This window comes from Diceros bicornis, chromosome 23 (assembly GCF_020826845.1).
Source record: "Diceros bicornis minor isolate mBicDic1 chromosome 23, mDicBic1.mat.cur, whole genome shotgun sequence".
Classification (NCBI taxonomy): domain Eukaryota; kingdom Metazoa; phylum Chordata; class Mammalia; order Perissodactyla; family Rhinocerotidae; genus Diceros; species Diceros bicornis.
In genome coordinates, this window is record NC_080762.1 from 28,332,705 (window position 1) to 28,351,675 (window position 18,971).

General features: G+C 39.3%; 1 protein-coding gene across 5 annotated transcripts in view; it reads left to right on the plus strand.

Moving 5' to 3' along the window:
• Window positions 1–4,242: 4,242 nt before the first annotated feature.
• Window positions 4,243–18,971, plus strand: part of ATG5 (autophagy related 5) — a 123,915-nt gene continuing 109,186 nt past the window's right edge. Inside the window, exons 1-2 of one of the 5 annotated variants that reach the window (XM_058566543.1) lie at window positions 4,243–4,504; window positions 12,443–12,608. In XM_058566543.1, coding sequence (XP_058422526.1) covers window positions 12,501–12,608 — 108 coding nt within the window. In that variant the 5' untranslated portion in view covers window positions 4,243–4,504; window positions 12,443–12,500. Of the gene's footprint in view, window positions 4,510–4,732; window positions 4,760–12,442; window positions 12,609–18,971 lie in introns of those variants that run through there. The other 4 variants (XM_058566538.1, XM_058566537.1, XM_058566539.1 and 1 more) reach the window with 4 other exon arrangements.

Below are 18,971 nucleotides of genomic sequence, written 5' to 3' on the forward strand. Positions count from 1 at the left end.
TTAAATAGATACAAATGGAATTCTTATGATTGTTGAGCATGGAAAGTCTCAAAATAATATTTGTATCCTCCAAATGTTTTCTCTCACTTCATAGGAAAAAATACTATATAATGATACTTTCCCAACTTTCAAGCATGTGTCCTTAGAACTGTTTAAAAGTAAAATCTTAGAAGCATAAATATGATCATAATTACAATCAAATATGTGTTAAATTACTCAGTATAACGCATTCTGGACTGGTCGTTTTGGTCTTTTGTTCAACATTTATATCTATGTGCAAAGAACTGAGGTAAGCACAGCCTTAGAAATAAGGAGAGCGATAAAGGAATGTTAAACTCCAATGTCTCTAGTGTCCAGGTAGGTAATCTAATGTCCAAATAAGTGATGCTGTGGGGACAGTGGCAAACTGGAGAGGGCATGCTCAGCCTAAAAGGGGGCAGTTGCTCCTCCATTCCAGCACACGCTTGCCATGTGGGAATGTGGGCCCCAGGGTTGTCAGATTTCAGGATAAACCAGAAATCTAAATTTTTGAAACCTGTTACCATTTAAAATTTTTTTTAGAGTTTTAAAAACATTTTAAGGGACAAAGAGAATGTATCTGCCATTCTTGCTATCTGACCAAGTCTAATTTGATCATGTATAACTCCTAGATTCTTTTCCATAGATAACTATAGCCACCAAAGAAGTTGAGGTGGGTGAGGATTAATTACATCCCCATAATCTGGATATGAGATTATAATGGAAGTCAATCTTAGACCAAATTCTGATGCACATGCAGACATTTATTAAACAAAACAGTTCATACAACCTGCTCTATAAGCTTGATAAGTCCCCAGCTCTCTGCCCTATAAGGTGCTCTATCTCCTTGTAAGAAAGGTCCTCTTAAGGCAGATGTAACACCTTTTCTGAGGCTGAATTCTGTAACCTTTATAAAAAGACATGAGAAAATTTAGGGATCGAGCTGCAGGCTCATGGATTCCTGTACTCTGTTCATGCAAGGATGGCAAGACTCTCTAAAATGTTTTCGTCAATCCATATACCTTAAATGCTGCTAATTTCATAAATGAGGTCCCATTTTTAACATTTATCATACTTTTGAGCAAGCCAAAAGTAAAAGCCCATCTCTGACATTCACTATGCTAATTAGCAAACCATGTGGTGTGGATCAAGATAGCGATAACAGATTCTCTTGGGATAGCTGCATCTGGAGTGTGGTCTTTCTGATGTGTTGGTACCTGACCACCTCCAGAGCATGGAATTCTTAGTTTGGGCAACTAGAATTGAAGCTTGAACTAGCACATACATTATATCACACTGTGTATGCCAGAGTAGGTTAGAGTACATTACAGGGTCATACCAGTGGTTCAGTTCCAGTCTGTGGAACTTCAGTTTGCAGCCTTTCATGTATAGGAAGTCATTCCTGCTTTCTAGGAGTTGCCATTCTAGCATCATTTGAGATGTATCATTTGAGTAAGGATAAAAGGATAGAAGAAGAGAAATGTGATGGTGTTCTGGGAATACACTGCAGGGTGTGCAGCCAGATGGAAGCAGCAACCCTTTCCCCGTGCAGATCACAAAACTGGCCCTGAGACAGGATGCAGTAGTGGTGGAGGCCCTTGACTGCCAGGTGACTGCGGGACTCCCACTCTAACAGCAGTGTACCTCAATCACTTTCAACTTTCCTTGCTGATAATTTTGAAGTTGATGAAGTAATAAAGGAAACCACGACTTTCTACTCAAACTATAAGCTATGAGGAAGAATTTAGTTCCTAAGATGAAGCAATGGGCATCATGGAAGAAAGCTCATGTTCAGCTTAGTTTATTTCAACAAATATTTATTGAATGCCACGCATTGTGCCGGCATTGGGGATTCAAAAAATGATTGAGGAAACTATGAGGAGCACCTAACCCAGACTGGGTGGATCAGGGAAAACTTTCCAACATCTGAACTGAGGCTTGGAGAATGAGTGGTGTATGCAAGTGGAGAAGAGGGGATCTAGCAGTGGGTCTGGTGGGGGATGGCATTGTAGGCGGTAGGAACAGCGGGAACAATGGCATAGAAGCGTGACATAGCCTGTGTGCACGGAACTGCAAAACGTTTGATAGTCTTGGAGTTTGAAGTGCAAGGCAGGGAAATGAAGCTGGAAGGAAGGAAGGAACCAGTCATAGAAGACTTTGTTGATCATGATAGGAAACTAAGAATTTGCCCAGAAGGAATCACTAAGAGGTTTTAAGTATCGGATGACATAGTTTTAGAGTGCATCTTAGATAATCCACTCTGGTTGAAGTCCAAGTCAAATACAGATGGCCCCTGAGGCAAGTGGAGAAGGACTGGAGGCAGGGAGACCTGCTAGGAGGCTATCCTAATAGTCTAGATAAGAAGTGGTGAAGGTTAAAGGAAGGACTGTAATAGGATAGCAGAACACCTGAGCACGACTATAGGCTGAAGGTAGAAACCAGTAGTGAGGGAAATCAGGGAGACATGTTAATTGGTTGGAGCATAGTCAGAGGAGCTACAGCTGAAGTAGAAGGATTAAATCGGGCTTAACTAACATCCTCTGAAACTAGCAGGTTGGAGATAGTAAATGGGAACTCAGGGTCAGGAAGCAATGGCACGTTAGAGTTCATGGTGGTAGAAGAGACATCTTAGAGTTTAGGAAAGCAGATTTAAGCAAGTTTAGAGCAAAGAAAGGGACATAGGCACACTGATAACGGAACATATCCAGAGGAAAGATATGTCATGTGAAGAATGGCTGAAAGAACTGCCAATGTTTATCCCTGAGTGGGTTATGGAGAATGAGAGCTATCTTTTCACATCTGAGGTGCTGTCTAGTAGAACAGGGTTAGATACTTCTATGGTAGGTTGTAGCCATGGGGTAGAGGAGGGACAAGGAGAGAGACGAAGGAAACAGGGTCAATTCTTAAAAGTTACAGGAAGCTGGATTTTAGCTCAGTGTAATCACTTTCTTCCTATTAGGTTCTCCATACATAGTTTTCCTCTCAACATTTTATTAGGACAATTTTCAAACATATAGCAAAATTGAAAGAATTTTACAATGAATGCCCACATACTCACCACCTAGATTCTACCATTAACATTTTATTGTACTTGCATTACCACATATTTATCCATCTATCCATCTAATTTTTTTGATACAGTTCAAAGTAAATTCCATACAGTTTTGGCTGCATTGGGAAGGTGGGGCACCTTAATCCCAAGAAGTTTTCTTTTTACAAAGGCTAATGGTTGTCTGTTGGGGATGCTGTAGAGGTGATTTCTGCATTGAGTAGGTGGAGTGGATCAGACTATTGCTTTCAAACATTTTAACTGCTACTCATACCAAGAAATGTAATTCACATTCCTATCCAGTGTACATCACATACACACTGAAGTAAACATTTCAACAAACAATACTTATCTTAACATATGGGAAGCATGCCAATATTTTATATTTTATTTCATTTAAAAAATGCTAGTCATGATCCACTAACTTGACTTAATGACCCACCAGTGGGCTGTGATTCACCATTTGAAAATCATTGGACTAGTCAACCTCCAAGAAGATTCTTCTTTTTAAAAGAATCCTGTGGCTACTACTAGGATTTCCCCAATCTTTCCAATTACTAGGAAACTATTTTGAGTCTAAGCACAGTATTTACCTAGCGTGCATAGTATTATGTTGTAAGGCACGCGTAATTAAGAGAAAAACGTTAAATGCCTGGCAAGACTTCTAGATAGATCCAATTGAAACACTCTTTAGGAGTAAGTTTACTAATTGCTTGTTATTTTCACAAACAGATAGATACTGGGTGGATGGGAGGCCTTCTGGGCTCTTGTATTTTAGTCCTTCTGTTAAATATGGCTATTAATCCCTGCTGTGGCTCTGACAAAGTTGGGAAGATAAATGAGAAAACACTTTAAAAACCAACGTTTTATTAATACTATTCTGTCAAGCAACGAGAGGGAGGCTGCGATCAAACTCTAGAGAGGCAGTGTACAACTCTCTGCTCTAACAGAACTGTTACATAAACCTCCCCAAACACCAATGACTATGCCAAAAGCACGAGACTCTCGTAAGAGGGTAGAAGCTGTGCATTTGCCAGGGATTTGACCCCACCTTCAAGCTCCGCTCCGTCCGCGCATGCGCAACGGCGGCTCCGGTCTCTTCGCTGGGTTGGGCCAAACTCGGAGGGCGGAGTGCGGGCCACGTGGGGTCCCGTGACGTCATCTCCGGGCGCCGGGGGTGACTGGACTTGCGGTGGGCTTCCAGGGCTGCGCGGCGCTGCAGGTTGTATTCGCTGGATCCTGAAGGGCGGAAGTGCAGCCGGGCTAGGCTCCGACCTCCGCGCGGTGCTTTCTGCGGCTGCGCGTAGCCTCCGCACTCTTGGCTCTCGAGCCTCTGCGGGACTGTGTGTCAAGCCCCCTGCGCCGCCGCTCCGCCAGAGCCTGGGACCCGGGCGTCTTCACCGGTGCGGGAAGCCGGAGGAGGAGCCAGCGCTTCTGGTAGGGTATGTGTATGTGTGTCTCCCCAGGGTGAGGAAGTGCCCGGAGGAGGAGGGTTGGGGAGGTGTCAGGTAGGTGTGGTAAGAAGGAGGGGCGAGTGGCCGGCGGGGAAGCGCTCCCTCGGGCGGTGGCGGGTGAAGGTGGTTCCTCCCGGGGAGGTGGGGTTGGCCAGACGCCGCCCCCGGGGCCCCTGGGCCGGCCGGAGGGTGTAGCCTGTGCGGTCTCTATCGGGGAGTGTGTCTGTTCCTTCCTAAGGTAGGAAGCCCAGGGTCCTATCGCAGGCTCTAGAGTTTAGTTCAGGACCTGCGTTTCTGTGGAACAGTTATTTAAATCATAATTATTTCACAGGCAGCCGATTCTTTCCGAATTCGATGGGTATTTCCTCCAATTTATCTTCTCCATGGCATTCTTTAAGTCTCACTTTAATAATAATATTTAGTGCTGACAAAGCCATTTTCTGTTGGCAAAGCACTTTCACATACTTTAATTATACTTTGGGTTATTTTCAAATTATACCTGGACTTGAACCTAGGGAAACTGGATTGGTTCTAGATTTTTCTGGGGGGGGGCGGGGGGAGGCGCGAGAATCAGAACCCAGAGAGACTGTCAGACAGCACTGAACGTCCAGGGCCTTCCAGAATTCAGTTGATAAATCTGAGTCTTTGGGACTGAGGACTTGAATCTGAACTGAATTATTTGTGATTGCCATAGAGGGAGTTGTTGGTTGAATTTTGAATTGGAAGGTAAAGACGTTGGGCTGAGGGTAGTAATTGAGGGGAATTTTAGAATTTTAAACTAGATTTAAGCGTGTGCTTTGACCCTCAAAAGTATGCTAGTTGAAATTGGGGGAAAATGAACAGAATGGTACTGTATGGATATGAGTTTTTAAACGTACGCATTTCAAGTGTAGGTTCGCTTTATTAATTTAGCAAATGCTGAGTGCCTGTTATGTGCCTGGCAGTGAACAAAAAGTAAACAAAACAGTAAACAGTGAGCGAAACAATAAAAATCCTTGCCATCATGAAGTTTACTTTGAGGGTGGGGGAGATGTTAATATAAAAATTAGTTAAAATATGTGTCAGGTGGTGAGAGGTGCTAGAGAAAAAAGAACGCAGTGAAGGGGGAATGCTGGTGTCCTGCATAGGAAGGAAATTGCAGTGGGGGCCTTAGGAAAGATGTTTGAGCAGAGCCTAAAAGTGATGAAAGAAGGGTGCCGTGAGGACGTAGTGGAAAGAGACATTGGAGCAACCACAAAGTACCTGAGGCAGGACATACCAGCTAGCTTGGCTGGAACTGAGTGAGCGAGAGCGGAGAGAAGTAGATAAGCAGGTCAGAATGGGGCTGGGTCACGTAGGGCCCTGTAGGACTTTGTAAGAACTTTAGTTTTTGCTTTCAGTGAGATGGTGTGGTTTTGAGTAAAAGAGTAAACTATGCTTGTGTTTAAAACACAAAATTTTTCAGATTTCTATGTTGTCTGTCTGCAGCAAGGGCAGAAATAATGAGACCCGTTAGTAGGCAATTGCATTTATGCAGGATAAAGGTCAAAGTGACTTGGATGAGTATAATAGTGGAGGTGGTGAGAAATGGCCAGATTCTAGACTTGTGTTTAAGCTAGGGCTGTCAGATGTGAAGAGGGGTCAAGGATGACTCCAAGGTTTATGGCCTCAGCAACTAAAGACTAGTTACCACTTAGTGATTTGAGGAAGACCACAGAGTAATAGGGAGAGGAGGGAGGAAGATCTGAAATCATTTTCAGTTTTTCCACGTGCTAAATTTTCAAATGAAATGTCAGTGTGCAGTAGTGTATATGAACTGGAGTTCAGAAGAGAAGTCTGAGCTGAAGATATAAATGTGGGAATCATTAATGTGTAAATGATGTTTAAAGCCATGAGAGATCTCTAAGGGCAAGGTTCAAGGACTGAGCCCCTGGGGCACTTCAACCTTTGGAGATTCGAGAGATTTAGGAACTATCCCCCAGGGTGAGGGTGGGGCTGTTCATTAAAACCCTTATTGAGAACCACTGATCCTTAGTTATGGGATAGAAGGAAATGGAAAGCCAGGTCATTAGCTGAGAGAGAGTGAGGAAGGAGATGTGAAAATTTGGAGAGAGAGAAGTTATGAAACGGCGATCTAGGACAGTGGGAGAATAAATGGACCAGGGAAATGTAGGAATGCTGGACAGTACTCAGGGTCCACTTTTGAGGTCAGTGTTTTAAAGGGAGACCAGCCAGCATAGGTTATTATTTTTAGATGTTTACCAATTTACTACTAGTAGGTATTTGATATTTTAAGTAATATCTAGGTAGCTAGGGATTTTGTCAGGGGAATAGCTTCAGGTAGTAGGTTAGCCTTTGTTAGTTTGTAGTGTGAAAGGGACTGTTAATTGTGCATCATATTTTTATCATACTGACTGTGCTATTGGCTAAATGTTGTTGGTTGAGCACCTGCTTTGTTCCAGGCCCTGGATTAGATGCAGAGAATACAGCAGCCAGGAAGAAGTAGCAGCCCCTGCCCTCAAGAAGCTTACTTCTAGTAGACTGCATCATGGGTTGGGATTTCTGTGCTTCCAAAGCATTGCCTTCAAATTGGATGCATGGTGATGATAGAGTAGTGTATCTATGTGAGGGAAAAATATTTTTCTAGAATAATGAAATTTGCTGAATTTAAAGTGTTATTGTACTGATTTGGAAAGGAGTCTAGGTGGAAAAGTTTCTTAAGTAGTGAGTGTAACTTTTGGGTTTATATACTCAGTTGTTTGATACAAATTCCAGAGCCTGCTGTGTGCTACTTATGCTAATATTGGGGATACAAAGGTAAATATGACTCAGTTTCTGCTATCAAGGAACGGGCAGTTCAGTGTGGGGAAGAGCAAGAGACAGATAAGATAAACATAACTGCAGTGCATGGTTATAACATGCTGTTATAGAAGTAATTAGAGTGGTGGTTGCTTTGTGGAAAGCTTCCCAGGGAGCTGATGTTAAGCTGACTCTTAAAAGAGGATTAAGAGTTGGCCAAAAGAAGAGGAAGAGAGTGTTCTAGCAGAGGGGCCATGGAAGCTCAAGGAAACCATGTGTTAAATACATATTTCATTTTTTGATTGAGCGGATATCAGGTGGTAAACACCCAACAGCCCCCTGAAATTACAGTTATTTTCAGTTTATAAATATGAAGTTCGGAGATGTCACGTTTGTTATCCAAGGACACACACCTTATAGGCAGAAGTCAGGGTTTAAACTGTGTCAGTCTTGTTTCAAAACCCCTTAACTACCTTAATGTATTGCGTGCTCTCAGCATTTAAATCTTCCCTGTCCTTATTCTTTATCTCTCTGCCAATTTTTCACCAACTTCTATTCAGTCTTCCTTGGAAAGATCTCATATCTGTCTTTCATCTATCCACTGCTACCAGTTTAGGTGAGGCACTCATTGTTATATGCCTTAGTTGCTGAAACTGCTTCCTGGCCAGCCTCTCTCTGACTCGGGGTCTCTTTTTGTGCACTGCTACCAGGCAGTTATTTTTATTTCACCGTTATAAAACCTTCCAGGCTCTCTAGGCTTGTTGGATGAAATTGAGAACCCACATTCTTCCATTTGGTATGCTTCATGATCTAGTCTCATTTTATATTACAGATTTGACATTAAAGAAATAATAATTGCTTTTATTTCTTAGCACTTACTGTGTGTCCAGTACCGTGTCAGACACTTTATAGATTTTTTTTTCTTTTTTTCAGAACAACTGGGTGAATTTTACAGGTAGGGACATTGAAGCTTAGTGAAGTAAAGTGACTTGCCTAGGATCACATGTGATATTAAAACATGTCACAGTGTTAGCTCTTTCATTATCTACTACTACTCCCAACCCAAAGTTTCCTTAAAAGTTGGCACACGTATTGCTCCTGCCCACTTCCTCCCTTTGCTGATGCTATTTTGCCCTCCTTGGAATATTTGTCGTCCTCTCTTTGCCTGTCCATATTCTACCCATTCTTGAAGTTCCATACCTTTTAAAATTCTTCCCTAAACCTATGGGATATATTAATATTTTACTTCTGCTTTTCCCTCCTTCATTATGAAAGCTCTCACAAAGTAACATTTAATTTTAACCGTCGACATTTTAGAGTGGAAAGGGACGTTGGCAATCGGTATGGTATGAAGAAGAGAATAAGAGATTGGAAATCAGAGATAAAAAATCTTTCCTATACACTTATAAGTGCTGTAGTGGAGGAAAAGTAAAGGCACAATGAGGAAACAAAGGTTCTGCCTGAGTCATGCATTGAAGAAAGGCTATTTTGAGCTGGGTCTTGAAGGATGTCTAAGTTGGAAGAGAAGGAGAGGAAGGCTACCTTAGGGTAAGGAATCACCAGCACGAGCAAAGCCACGGAAAGGACATGAAAGTACATGGTATGTTTAGTAGATTTGGAGATAATACCGTCTGGGCAGTGCCTGAGGTTTTAAAAAGTTGTTATTTTTATTATCACCATCATCATCTTGTATGCTCTCAGCACTTGCTACAGAGCTGGGCGTATCAAATGAGCAAATATTTATTGACTCTTTTTTTTTTTTGCTGAGGAAGATTTACCCTGAGCTAACATTTGTTGCCAGTTTCCCTCTATTTTGTATGTGGGCCGCTGCCACAGCATGACCACTGATGAGTGGTGGTGGTTTGCATCCGGGCCACCAAAGTGGAGTGTGCCGAACTTAATCAGTAGGCCACTGGGGCTGGCCCATATTGACTCTTTATTGAGTGCTATTAGCAATGTTCATGCATAATTTTTATTTTCCTTTACTCTTATAGTTCCTGTTCACATTATTTAATGCTTTTGATTATTCTTAGTTCTTGAAGTCTTTATGACTTTTAAACATTTTTTGAGACATGCTTTTTGTTGGTTCTATAAATTATGATAGATACACTTTATAGTACTATATAGGCATTATTCTAAGTGTTTTACATGTATTAATTTAATTTTCATGTTTTATATAGTAAGTGCTGTTATTCTCATTTTACAGATGAGAAAACAGACACAGAGAAATTAAGTGATTTACTTGAGCTCACACAGTAAGTGGTGGAGCTAGGTTTTGAATCCAGGCAGTCTGGCTCCGTATTCTACGTTTTGAACCCCCATACTCTAGTGCTTTTCAAGAGTTAAATTTTGTTTTTCTGCCTGTTTTAAAAAGGATGATTGAATACTCACGTCCTTTAATTTTATCCGTGTATCAGCCAGTTTTTCTTGTACCTTTTTTAGTTATGTGTATTCACTAGACTAGAGATGTGCTTTTTTATGTAATTCGTTATAGATGAACATTTATTAATATTGAAAGATTAACATTTTATGATCTTATAAATTTGGGTCTATGTATTTTAAGGCAATAAGTAGCCTTGTTTGCAGTTTTCATAAATCTGTTTTGCAGTTTCTATTTGTCTTGTAAAGTCTGTATTGACGCTACCACATTACACCTTTAGCTGCCTTGGCTGAGTCCATTCTTCCCTTGAGGTCCTGCAGGAAATATACACATAAGAAACAATGGTATATGGGAAATAAGGTACCAATTTATCTTTCACTGGTTTTGTACCTTAAATCCCACCTCAGAACTTTGATAAAGTCCGATGTTCCAGCCTGGTTTACCAAAGTTCCGCAATGGGATTTTAGGTACAAAACCAGTAAAAGATAAGTCTGTACTTGTATCACTGTTGGAGAGAGTCTCCCAGAAAACAGAAGAGGCAGATATTGGCCATTTCTTTTGACTGTTCCTGACACATGGAAGGGAAAAAGCAGAAGAAAATGCCACTGAAACAAAGAGCAGGATGGTCAAGTGTTGTCATCTGGCAGTTTTGAGAGGAGAAGGGAGCCGCACCCACATGCGTGATATTTTGGTTTCTGGTGACCCCTGCCTGTTAATAAACAAGGCTCTAATGGTGTTCTGGAATCTGACCAGATTATTATTCCTTCTTGAGAGGACAGTGGTTGGAGAGATGCCCATAGAGATGCCTTTCCTTAGGTGGCCATACCCACTTCAATTTCTAATTTTCTTTTGAATTGTATTTTCTATGTATTTTTCCTCAGGAAGAAAAATCATCCAGTGTGACAATATTGATAGTGACTTTCAACTTTAAAATTGTATTTAAATGTTCTTAAAATCTCTTAGGAAAGTAGCTCTTCGCTTCAAATTTTTTTTCTTTGTGAGCAAGCGAGGATCTCAGTTTTAGCTATTGGTTAATTGGATATATCATAGTTACAGAAACCACCATTATCAGATTCAATTTTAGATTTACTTATTTGTCATAACTCATATTTCATTATTTTCTTCCACCAGTAAATTTATTCATAAAGAACAAGCTGTTAATGTAATCAGGAAATAGCGAAGTCTTTCCTGTTTTCAATGTTAATTTTGTGTGCTTTGTAAACTTGAGAATTTTCTGCAGAGTGCAGAAACTCAATATGTTGTTTGAATTTGAAACCTGTCAAGAGGAAATTATATAAAGTTTGTATGTATCATTTGCTTAAAATGGTGACTTTTATGGATATATTTTAATAAAAGTTGAAACACTGTGGTATGTTGGAAGGAGCACTGGACTCAGTTCAAGTGACCAGAGGTCTTATCTTGGTTTGACTCTTACTAAGGGCTCTTGTAACAAGAGCCCTTGTTGGACAGGTTTTTTCACCTCTTTTAGTTTATTTACCTGTAGACGACATTGCATCCAGTTGACCTCCACTGTGCTTTTAAGTATAGTGACACAAAGTTCAGAACTCTGCTCGAGTTTTTATCTCTTTGACTAATTAATTTATGGTAGTCTTGATGCACTTGGCATTGGTCAGTGGAAGAGAAAGAGGAAAAAATGCTCTTTGAATAATTCAGTGTTAATAATTGGTATTTGGCTAAACTAATATGGTTATTTAAAATGTTTCCACAAGATATTTTGTGATAAATTATGAATTAGCTAGCCTATGAAAGATGGGATATATATATATTTACATATATATATATGTATAAATAAATGTTTAAGTAGAAGAATATTAATCTCAGTATCCAGGTACCAACAGTATTTCTTTCAGCATTTACTCATAGACTATGTGGTGATGTTATCTAATTATAGAATATTAGTTCTTGAAGACACTTGCATACTATGGAGTTCAGAAGCCATGTCCTTCTACCATACCCAGAATATTTCAGTTTGCAGATTTAGTGCTAATATGTATGGTATAGGGAATATTATAAGAGTTCAAAGTAGAAGCATTTACCATTTCATTGGGGCAGAGGATTATGAGCTGGGTTTGCAGAGTGGGTAGGATTTGAACAGAGAGAAGAGCATACTAGTCGGGGAATGGTGCAACAGAGAGCAAGGTGTTTAAGGGGCCAGTTTTGCTAGAGGGTTTATAAAAAAAGGTATAGTAAATAAGATTGGAAATACTGATGAAATCAAATTGTGGGGAGGATGAAATTTAGAATGGAAATAGGTTTACAAAGATTTTTTCCAAGATGAGAGAGAAATATTTTTTTGCAGGAAGAGAGTCAGAACCATCTGGAGTAGGAGAGGTTGAATATATTAGATGGGGCAGAGATAATTGTGGGGATGGTATTTTGGAGTTGGGCTATAAGGGACCTTACTGCATAGGAGAAGAGTTCACTTTAGGTAAGCAATAGACTCTTGGGGCTTGAGAGACTGAGGCTAGTTTCACTTTGACTGTGGTTCACTATTTGCATACATTAGTATATATAATTTTGAATTGGTTACTTCTGTGATCCTTTTAAATAAATAATAGCTCTGCATTTAGATTTTCTTGTACTGATTTTTGCATTCCTTCTAAAGATTGCTGATCACACAGTTTTTTGAAGTGAATAACCTTTATGGCATTCATTTTTTCCTATAATCAATCTTTCTTTGTTTCAGAGCAAGTTCATTCATGCTTGTAAGGATCTGACTAATGCTCTTCATTTTATTTTCAGTTTGGCTTTGGTTGAAAAAAGAGTTTAGCCTATATGTACTGCTTTAACCACTGGAAGAATGACAGATGACAAAGATGTGCTTCGAGATGTGTGGTTTGGACGAATTCCAACTTGCTTCACTCTGTATCAGGATGAGATAACTGAACGGGAGGCAGAACCATATTATGTAAGTATGCTGATGGTGGCAAATGGGATATAATCTTTGCATTTTTGTAAAGAAAGCTCTAAGAACCTGGTGGCTGTTTTTCAACATTTTATGTATAATTAATACATGCTTATTATGGAAAAAAATTAGAAAACACAGATCAGCAAAAAGAAGGAAATAAAAATTATCTCTAATCCTACCACCCAGAGGAAAAAACCACTCTTGACAAGTTGATATGGGACCACTTGATTTTCTTTTTCTAATGCACATATACGTATATAATATATGATAATTGAATTATAAGTTATGTGCCATCTTTTAACAGGAAGATATTTTGAATATAACAGGTTCAGCTTTGATTGTTTTGTATTTGGGTGGTTCCAAGCAACTATTTAACGAATTCTTTTTTATAGCTCAATGAACATATGAATGTGTGTGTGTGTTTTCATATGTTCATGAGCTAATATGTGTTATATAAGATATATTATTTAATAACATAAATTGCATAAATTTTCCTTTTCTAAGTGCATATATCGTCCAAACTTATGCATCTGTGATAATAAATTTATGCAATCAGAGGTAATAGTATCCTGCCTGTTTATTGACTAGCCCCTAGTGGGCAGAGACATTCTCAGTTGTCATTATTTTAGTTTTTTCTTTTTGTGTCTCAGGTACACATATTGTTTTGGTGCCAGGTCCAAGAAGATCTGGCAAAGTGGAAACGTATTTGTGATGCTGGACTATTGCTTGTTTCAGTTTAATAGAGCTTGCCATTTGTTTTCTCCCTTGTCAGTTTGAGAGTCAGCACTGCTTCTCAGCCTGCTCCAGCGTGGGAAGTCAGGCTGCTGGAGGAAGCTTCTTAAGGAGCCCATTCACTAACTTCTTGGGTACAGGAACTGTTTCATTTTTCTCTGTGCATCCTCAGCGTTTGCCATAGGTCGTGCAAGTGGTAGATACTCAGTGCATGAAAGCCTCCCCATATTCATGTTGGGATTTTGTTTTAAATTGTCTCTTTGGGTTTTCTCACTAAATGATAATTTCAGAGAAATTACGCAGTTTTTTGTTATTAGTACTCAGGTACTCATAACTTATGTACATTTGAGTCATTTTCACTTTGGAAATCTCAGCAGTTTTCTTTTCTGCCTTGAGAAAAACTTCCATAGTTGAAAACTATGGTCATAGTTTATTTTTAGAAACATTTCATTTGTTAGATGTATTTTTTTTTTCTTCTGCAGTATGGATTAGGATATCATTTATGTTTTGTTTCCAAACTAGTTTTTTGCTACTTTAATTAAAACTTTTAACCTTGGGTGGCTTTGTAATAGTATCTAAACAAAGGGGTATATGTGTCTAGTTGGTCAAAGTGGCAAAACTGAGAAGTATATAATTTAAGTCTGTTTACTTTTAAATCAGAATATGATGTTTGACACAGTTCCTGCAGTTAAAAAAAAAATCTAAGTAAAGAATAGAATATTTTTCCTTCTTTATATATGAACCTGTTTAAATATGAAAAGACTTGTGAGAACTAGAGTATAAATTGTTTTCTAGCTGTTTCTTTTTCTTTCTTTTTTGTGAGGAAGATCAGCCCTGAGCTAACATCCATGCTAATCCTCCTCTTTTTTTTTGCTGAGGAACACTGGCCCTGAGCTAACATCTATTGCCAATCCTCCTCCTTTTTTTTTTTTTAACCCTCAAAGCCCCAGTAGATAGTTGTATGTCATAGTTGCACATCCTTGTAGTTGCTGTGTGTGGGACGCCTCAGCATGGCCAGAGAAGCGGTGCATTGGTGCGCGCCTGGGATCCGAACCCGGGCCGCCAGTAGCGGAGTGCGCACACTTAACCGCTAAGCCACAGGGCCCGCCCTAGTTGTTTCTAATTGAACTGAAAATGGCAAAAAGTATTGGGGTTAATCGTTGGAGGAAGAGGATTATTTTGTCTAATAGGTAATTGGGTTTTTTCCTTGAATTCTTCCTAATTCTTCACCCAAAAGAAACTCTTATATAGTCATTATGATTATATTTTTGAAGACTATTGGGTGACAGGCATATAATAAATATTAAACAAAAAACTAGGGTTTAAAACCATGTAGCTTAATCCAGATTTTGCTTTTTAAATACATACATACTCAAGTATAAGTTAATACACACAGAAAGAAAATATACAAAGGCATTAGCAATGGTTAGTCTTAGAATTATAGGTGAGCATTTTAGTGCCGATATGGTTTTAGTTCTCATGTGTCTTGGTTGTAAATTAAGCTTGAACATATTTTTAATTGTTTTGGTTTATAATAATGATAAAGTTTTAAAGATTCTGGGTGAAATGAGGTAAAAATATTGTAGCCTGAGAGCCAGTAGACCTCTTTCCCAGACATTCTCAAAGCTCAGGTGAGGTGACATAACAGGGTTGTCATCATGGCCTGAAGAGTCCATTCATGTTCAGGTGGAGTTGCAGTAAGGATAGGTGAATGGGAATGTAGGTTACTTTTTATAATACTTATAGCTTATTTCTTAGAGAATAGATTTTAAAATATCTACTGATACCAAATTTATAAATTAAATAATTATTATTCAAAGAGTCTTCTGGAATTTTTTGTTTCCATTGGAAAAGCGCATTAATGTTAAATATATTCCTGTTTATTTCTGCATTTTAATTTGTTGCCCCCACATAAACCTTCTTTCAGCCTACATCCTATATGTATATCATTGAGAATTATATCTTATTTTGCGGGGAACATTAGGAAGGAAATTTGTTAGAAACTAGGCAGATTTTCAGTTTTTGATGTTTCTGTTATATTCATTTATTTTTTACTTTTTAAATTTATTTTGTGAGGAAGATTAGCCCTGAGCTAACATCCATGCCAATCCTCCTCTTTTTGCCAAGGAAGACTGGCCCTGGGCCAACATCTGTGCCCATTTTCCTCGACTATATGGGATGCCGCCACAGCATGGCTTGACAAGCGGCGCGTCGGTACGTGCCCGGGATCTGAACCTGCGAACCCTTGGGCTGCCGAAGCGGAGCATGCGCACTTAATTGCTGCGTCACTGGGCCGACCCCTGTTATGTTCATTTAAACTATTACTTTTCATTTAGATTATCCAATATAAAAACATACATACTAATTTGCATTCATGTTGTGTGACTTGTTACCAGAGGAAATCACACCATCAGACACATGGTCATCAACTGGAGTGGACCCTAGACATTACCCAGCAGTCCTTTTATGTTGCCTTAGTCAGCTGTCTCTGTTCTCCACTATGGCTTTCTCTGGCACCTAACCTCATCTTTCACTCTTAACGGTGATGGGATCCTACTTCCTACTTCACAAAAAAAATAGAAACCATGTGATGGGATCTCCCTTAACTTTCTGCCACCAATCTGCAAAACCTATCAGCACTTACACATATTTACTACTTCTCTCCTGTTTTAATGGAAGAGATGTCCTTCTTCCTAAGCACAGCCCAACCTTCCATCTTGTTCTGGATCCCACTCCTGCCTTCTCTATTTATTTTACTTTTGACCTCTTCTATCTACTGTCTCCTTTGCAGCATTTATATTGTCTTAAATCTTTCCTATTCTAAAACAACCCTCTGTTGACTCCATCTCCCTTTCAACCTCTTGCTTTCCCTTCACAGCCATACTTATTAAAAAGGTTGTCTGTACTCATTGTCTCCTTCCTGCCTCCCACCACGTACCTCACTGTAATCACATTTTCATACTACTCCAACAGAACTGTTCTTGCCAAAGTCACTAATGACATCTTTGTTGCCAAACCTAGAGTCTCTTTTTGAATTTTCATTTGCTTTATCTCTCAGCAGTATTTGGTATTGTTGGCTCTTTTCTCCATTTTGTGGCACTGTCCTCCCTTGCTCTACACTGCCTCATATTTCTGATTTTCTGGGTTTTTTGGTGGTCTCCTTTTGTTTTTTTTGTGGTCTTCTTTGCCAGATCTCCCTCTTTTGCTTATTCTTCCATGTTGGCGTTCCTTGGAGCTTTGCCTCTTGTTTTTTCCCCTTAGAGCTCTCATCTATTTTTGTCTTTTTTTTTTTTTTTTAATGAGGAAGGTTGGTTCTGAGCTAACATCTGTGCCCATCTTCCTCTATTTTGTATATGGGACACCGCCACAGCATGGCTTGATGAGCCGTGTGTTGGTCCGTGCCTGGGATTCAAACCTGCGAACCCTGGGCTGCCAAAGCAGAGCACTGGGCTGCCGAAGCAGAGCACGCGAACTTAACCACTACACCACCGGGCTGACCCTATTTTTATGTCTTGTTGAGCATTTCGTCTTGACAACTCCCAAGACTTTTCTCCTGAGCTCCATATGTCTTTCTGCTGGATATCCTCACTTAGATGTCTTGAAGAAACTCAAACTGGTGTGTTTGAAACTGGACTCATGCTCTACCCCCAGGCAATCTGGTTATCTGCCACATTCCTTTCCTATTTTGGCAAGTAGACCTATCATTCAACTAATTAATTACTCTTACCAGTAATTAATTACCAGACTCATCCTTTGTTGCTTTTTTCTCCCATATCCCTGACATTCGGTCAGTAACAGTCCATCTGATTTTATATCTCAAATATATTTCAAACTTATCCAGTTCCTTTCATACCCACTGCTACAACCTAGTTGAGACCACCACTTAAAAACTGGTGGATTGCATAGCACTAACTAATTTCCCTGGTTTCAATCTTGCACTCTTTCCATTTTCCAGTCTGCAGTTGGAGTAATCTTTTCAAAACACATATCTGATCTTGTCACCTGCCAGCTTAAAACCTTTATCGGCTTTTCTTCATCTTTAGCATCCTTAATATAGTTTACAAGGTACTCCATGATCTGATTCCCTTGCTTCTTCAGTACTTTTCTGTCCCAACCCTCTAGATTCCTGTCATACTCAACTTCTTATAGTCCCTCAGATATGCCAATCTTTGTCTTTTTGTATTACTCCATGCCTTATCACAGTTTCCTCTGTCTAGAGTGAGCAGCTGTATCTCCCACCCCTACCCACACCCAGACATCCATACCCACCCTTGTTTGGTTCACTCCTCTTTGCTTTTTGACTCTTAACTTAAAATAGACTTCCCTGTCAGGGCCTTCCCTGAGCCCCTAGGTTACCTTAAATGCCTTTGCTACTTGCTGTTATTACATTCTGTACTTCCTCGCATTCATCACGTTTGAAATTTTGTTTTCACTGTGTGTCTTCCTCTCTAGCCCGTAGGCTCCATGAGAGGAAGAACTCTTCCCGTCTCATTCAGTGCTCTATCCTCATTGCCTAGTGTGATGCCTCACATTGAAATGGAATAGAATTCTAGTGTATTTTAATTCTATTTTTATTCTAGATAAGTAAATCTATAATATGATAATTGAAAATTGTTGGACAAAGTAGAATTTGGCGTAAGCAAATAATATTACAGGCACCTTTTTCAGAAATATAAGCAGTCTATACAACTATGTAAAACATGTATTTCTTACAAGCTGTGTAGAAAAAAAATGAATCACTTGTGTCATACTCACCGAGTGCTTGACAGTGCTAAATGAGGAATAAGAGAATGATAGATTGCTTGTAGCTGACAAGATAGATCCCTGGAGGGCGTTAATCCTTTTCATATTAAAAGAACTTAATAATCTTGAAGGCATTAATTGAAGTGAAATAAGCCAGACACAAAAGGACAAATATTTTATGATTCCCCTTACACGAGGTACCTAGAATAGTCTAATTCAAAGAGACAGAAAGTAGAAAAGTGATTACCAAGGGCCTGGAGAAGAGGAGAATGGTGGATTTATTATTTAATAGGTATAGAATTTGAGTTTGGGATGATGAAATTTCTGGAGATGGATAATGGTGATAGTTGCACAACAGTGTGAATATATTTAATGCCACTGAACTATAAACTTAAAAATGGTTGAAGTGGTAAATTTACCCCAATTAAAAAAAAAGCACTTAAAGTAAACCAATGAGATACACCTAAGAAAAACAATGAGTGATACTATCTGGATGTAGAAGGCAGAATGATGTCTGCTTGCTGTTACTTTCTTTTCATTTTTACGTATTTAAATATTTACTAGATAAATTATATCTATATCTACTCTAGTATAGTCATTCTTAAATCTTACAGTTATTTCTTAGTGCTACTATAGATATTTGTGTTAGTTACAGATGACTCCCACAGGCTAATTTGGAACAGAAGTTTCCAGCCACATTTCAGTGTAGATTCTGTCTTAAGAAGGGGCATTCTTTTTTAACTTTTGTCCATTTTTGGCCTTTTGTCCCACGTAATCTTTGGTATCTCTCATTCATCCAGCAGATATTTATAGTGTGCCTCCCGTAAAGTGGGCACTGTTTTAGCCATGAGATTGTAGCAGTGAACAAAACAGACAAAGAGCTATGTC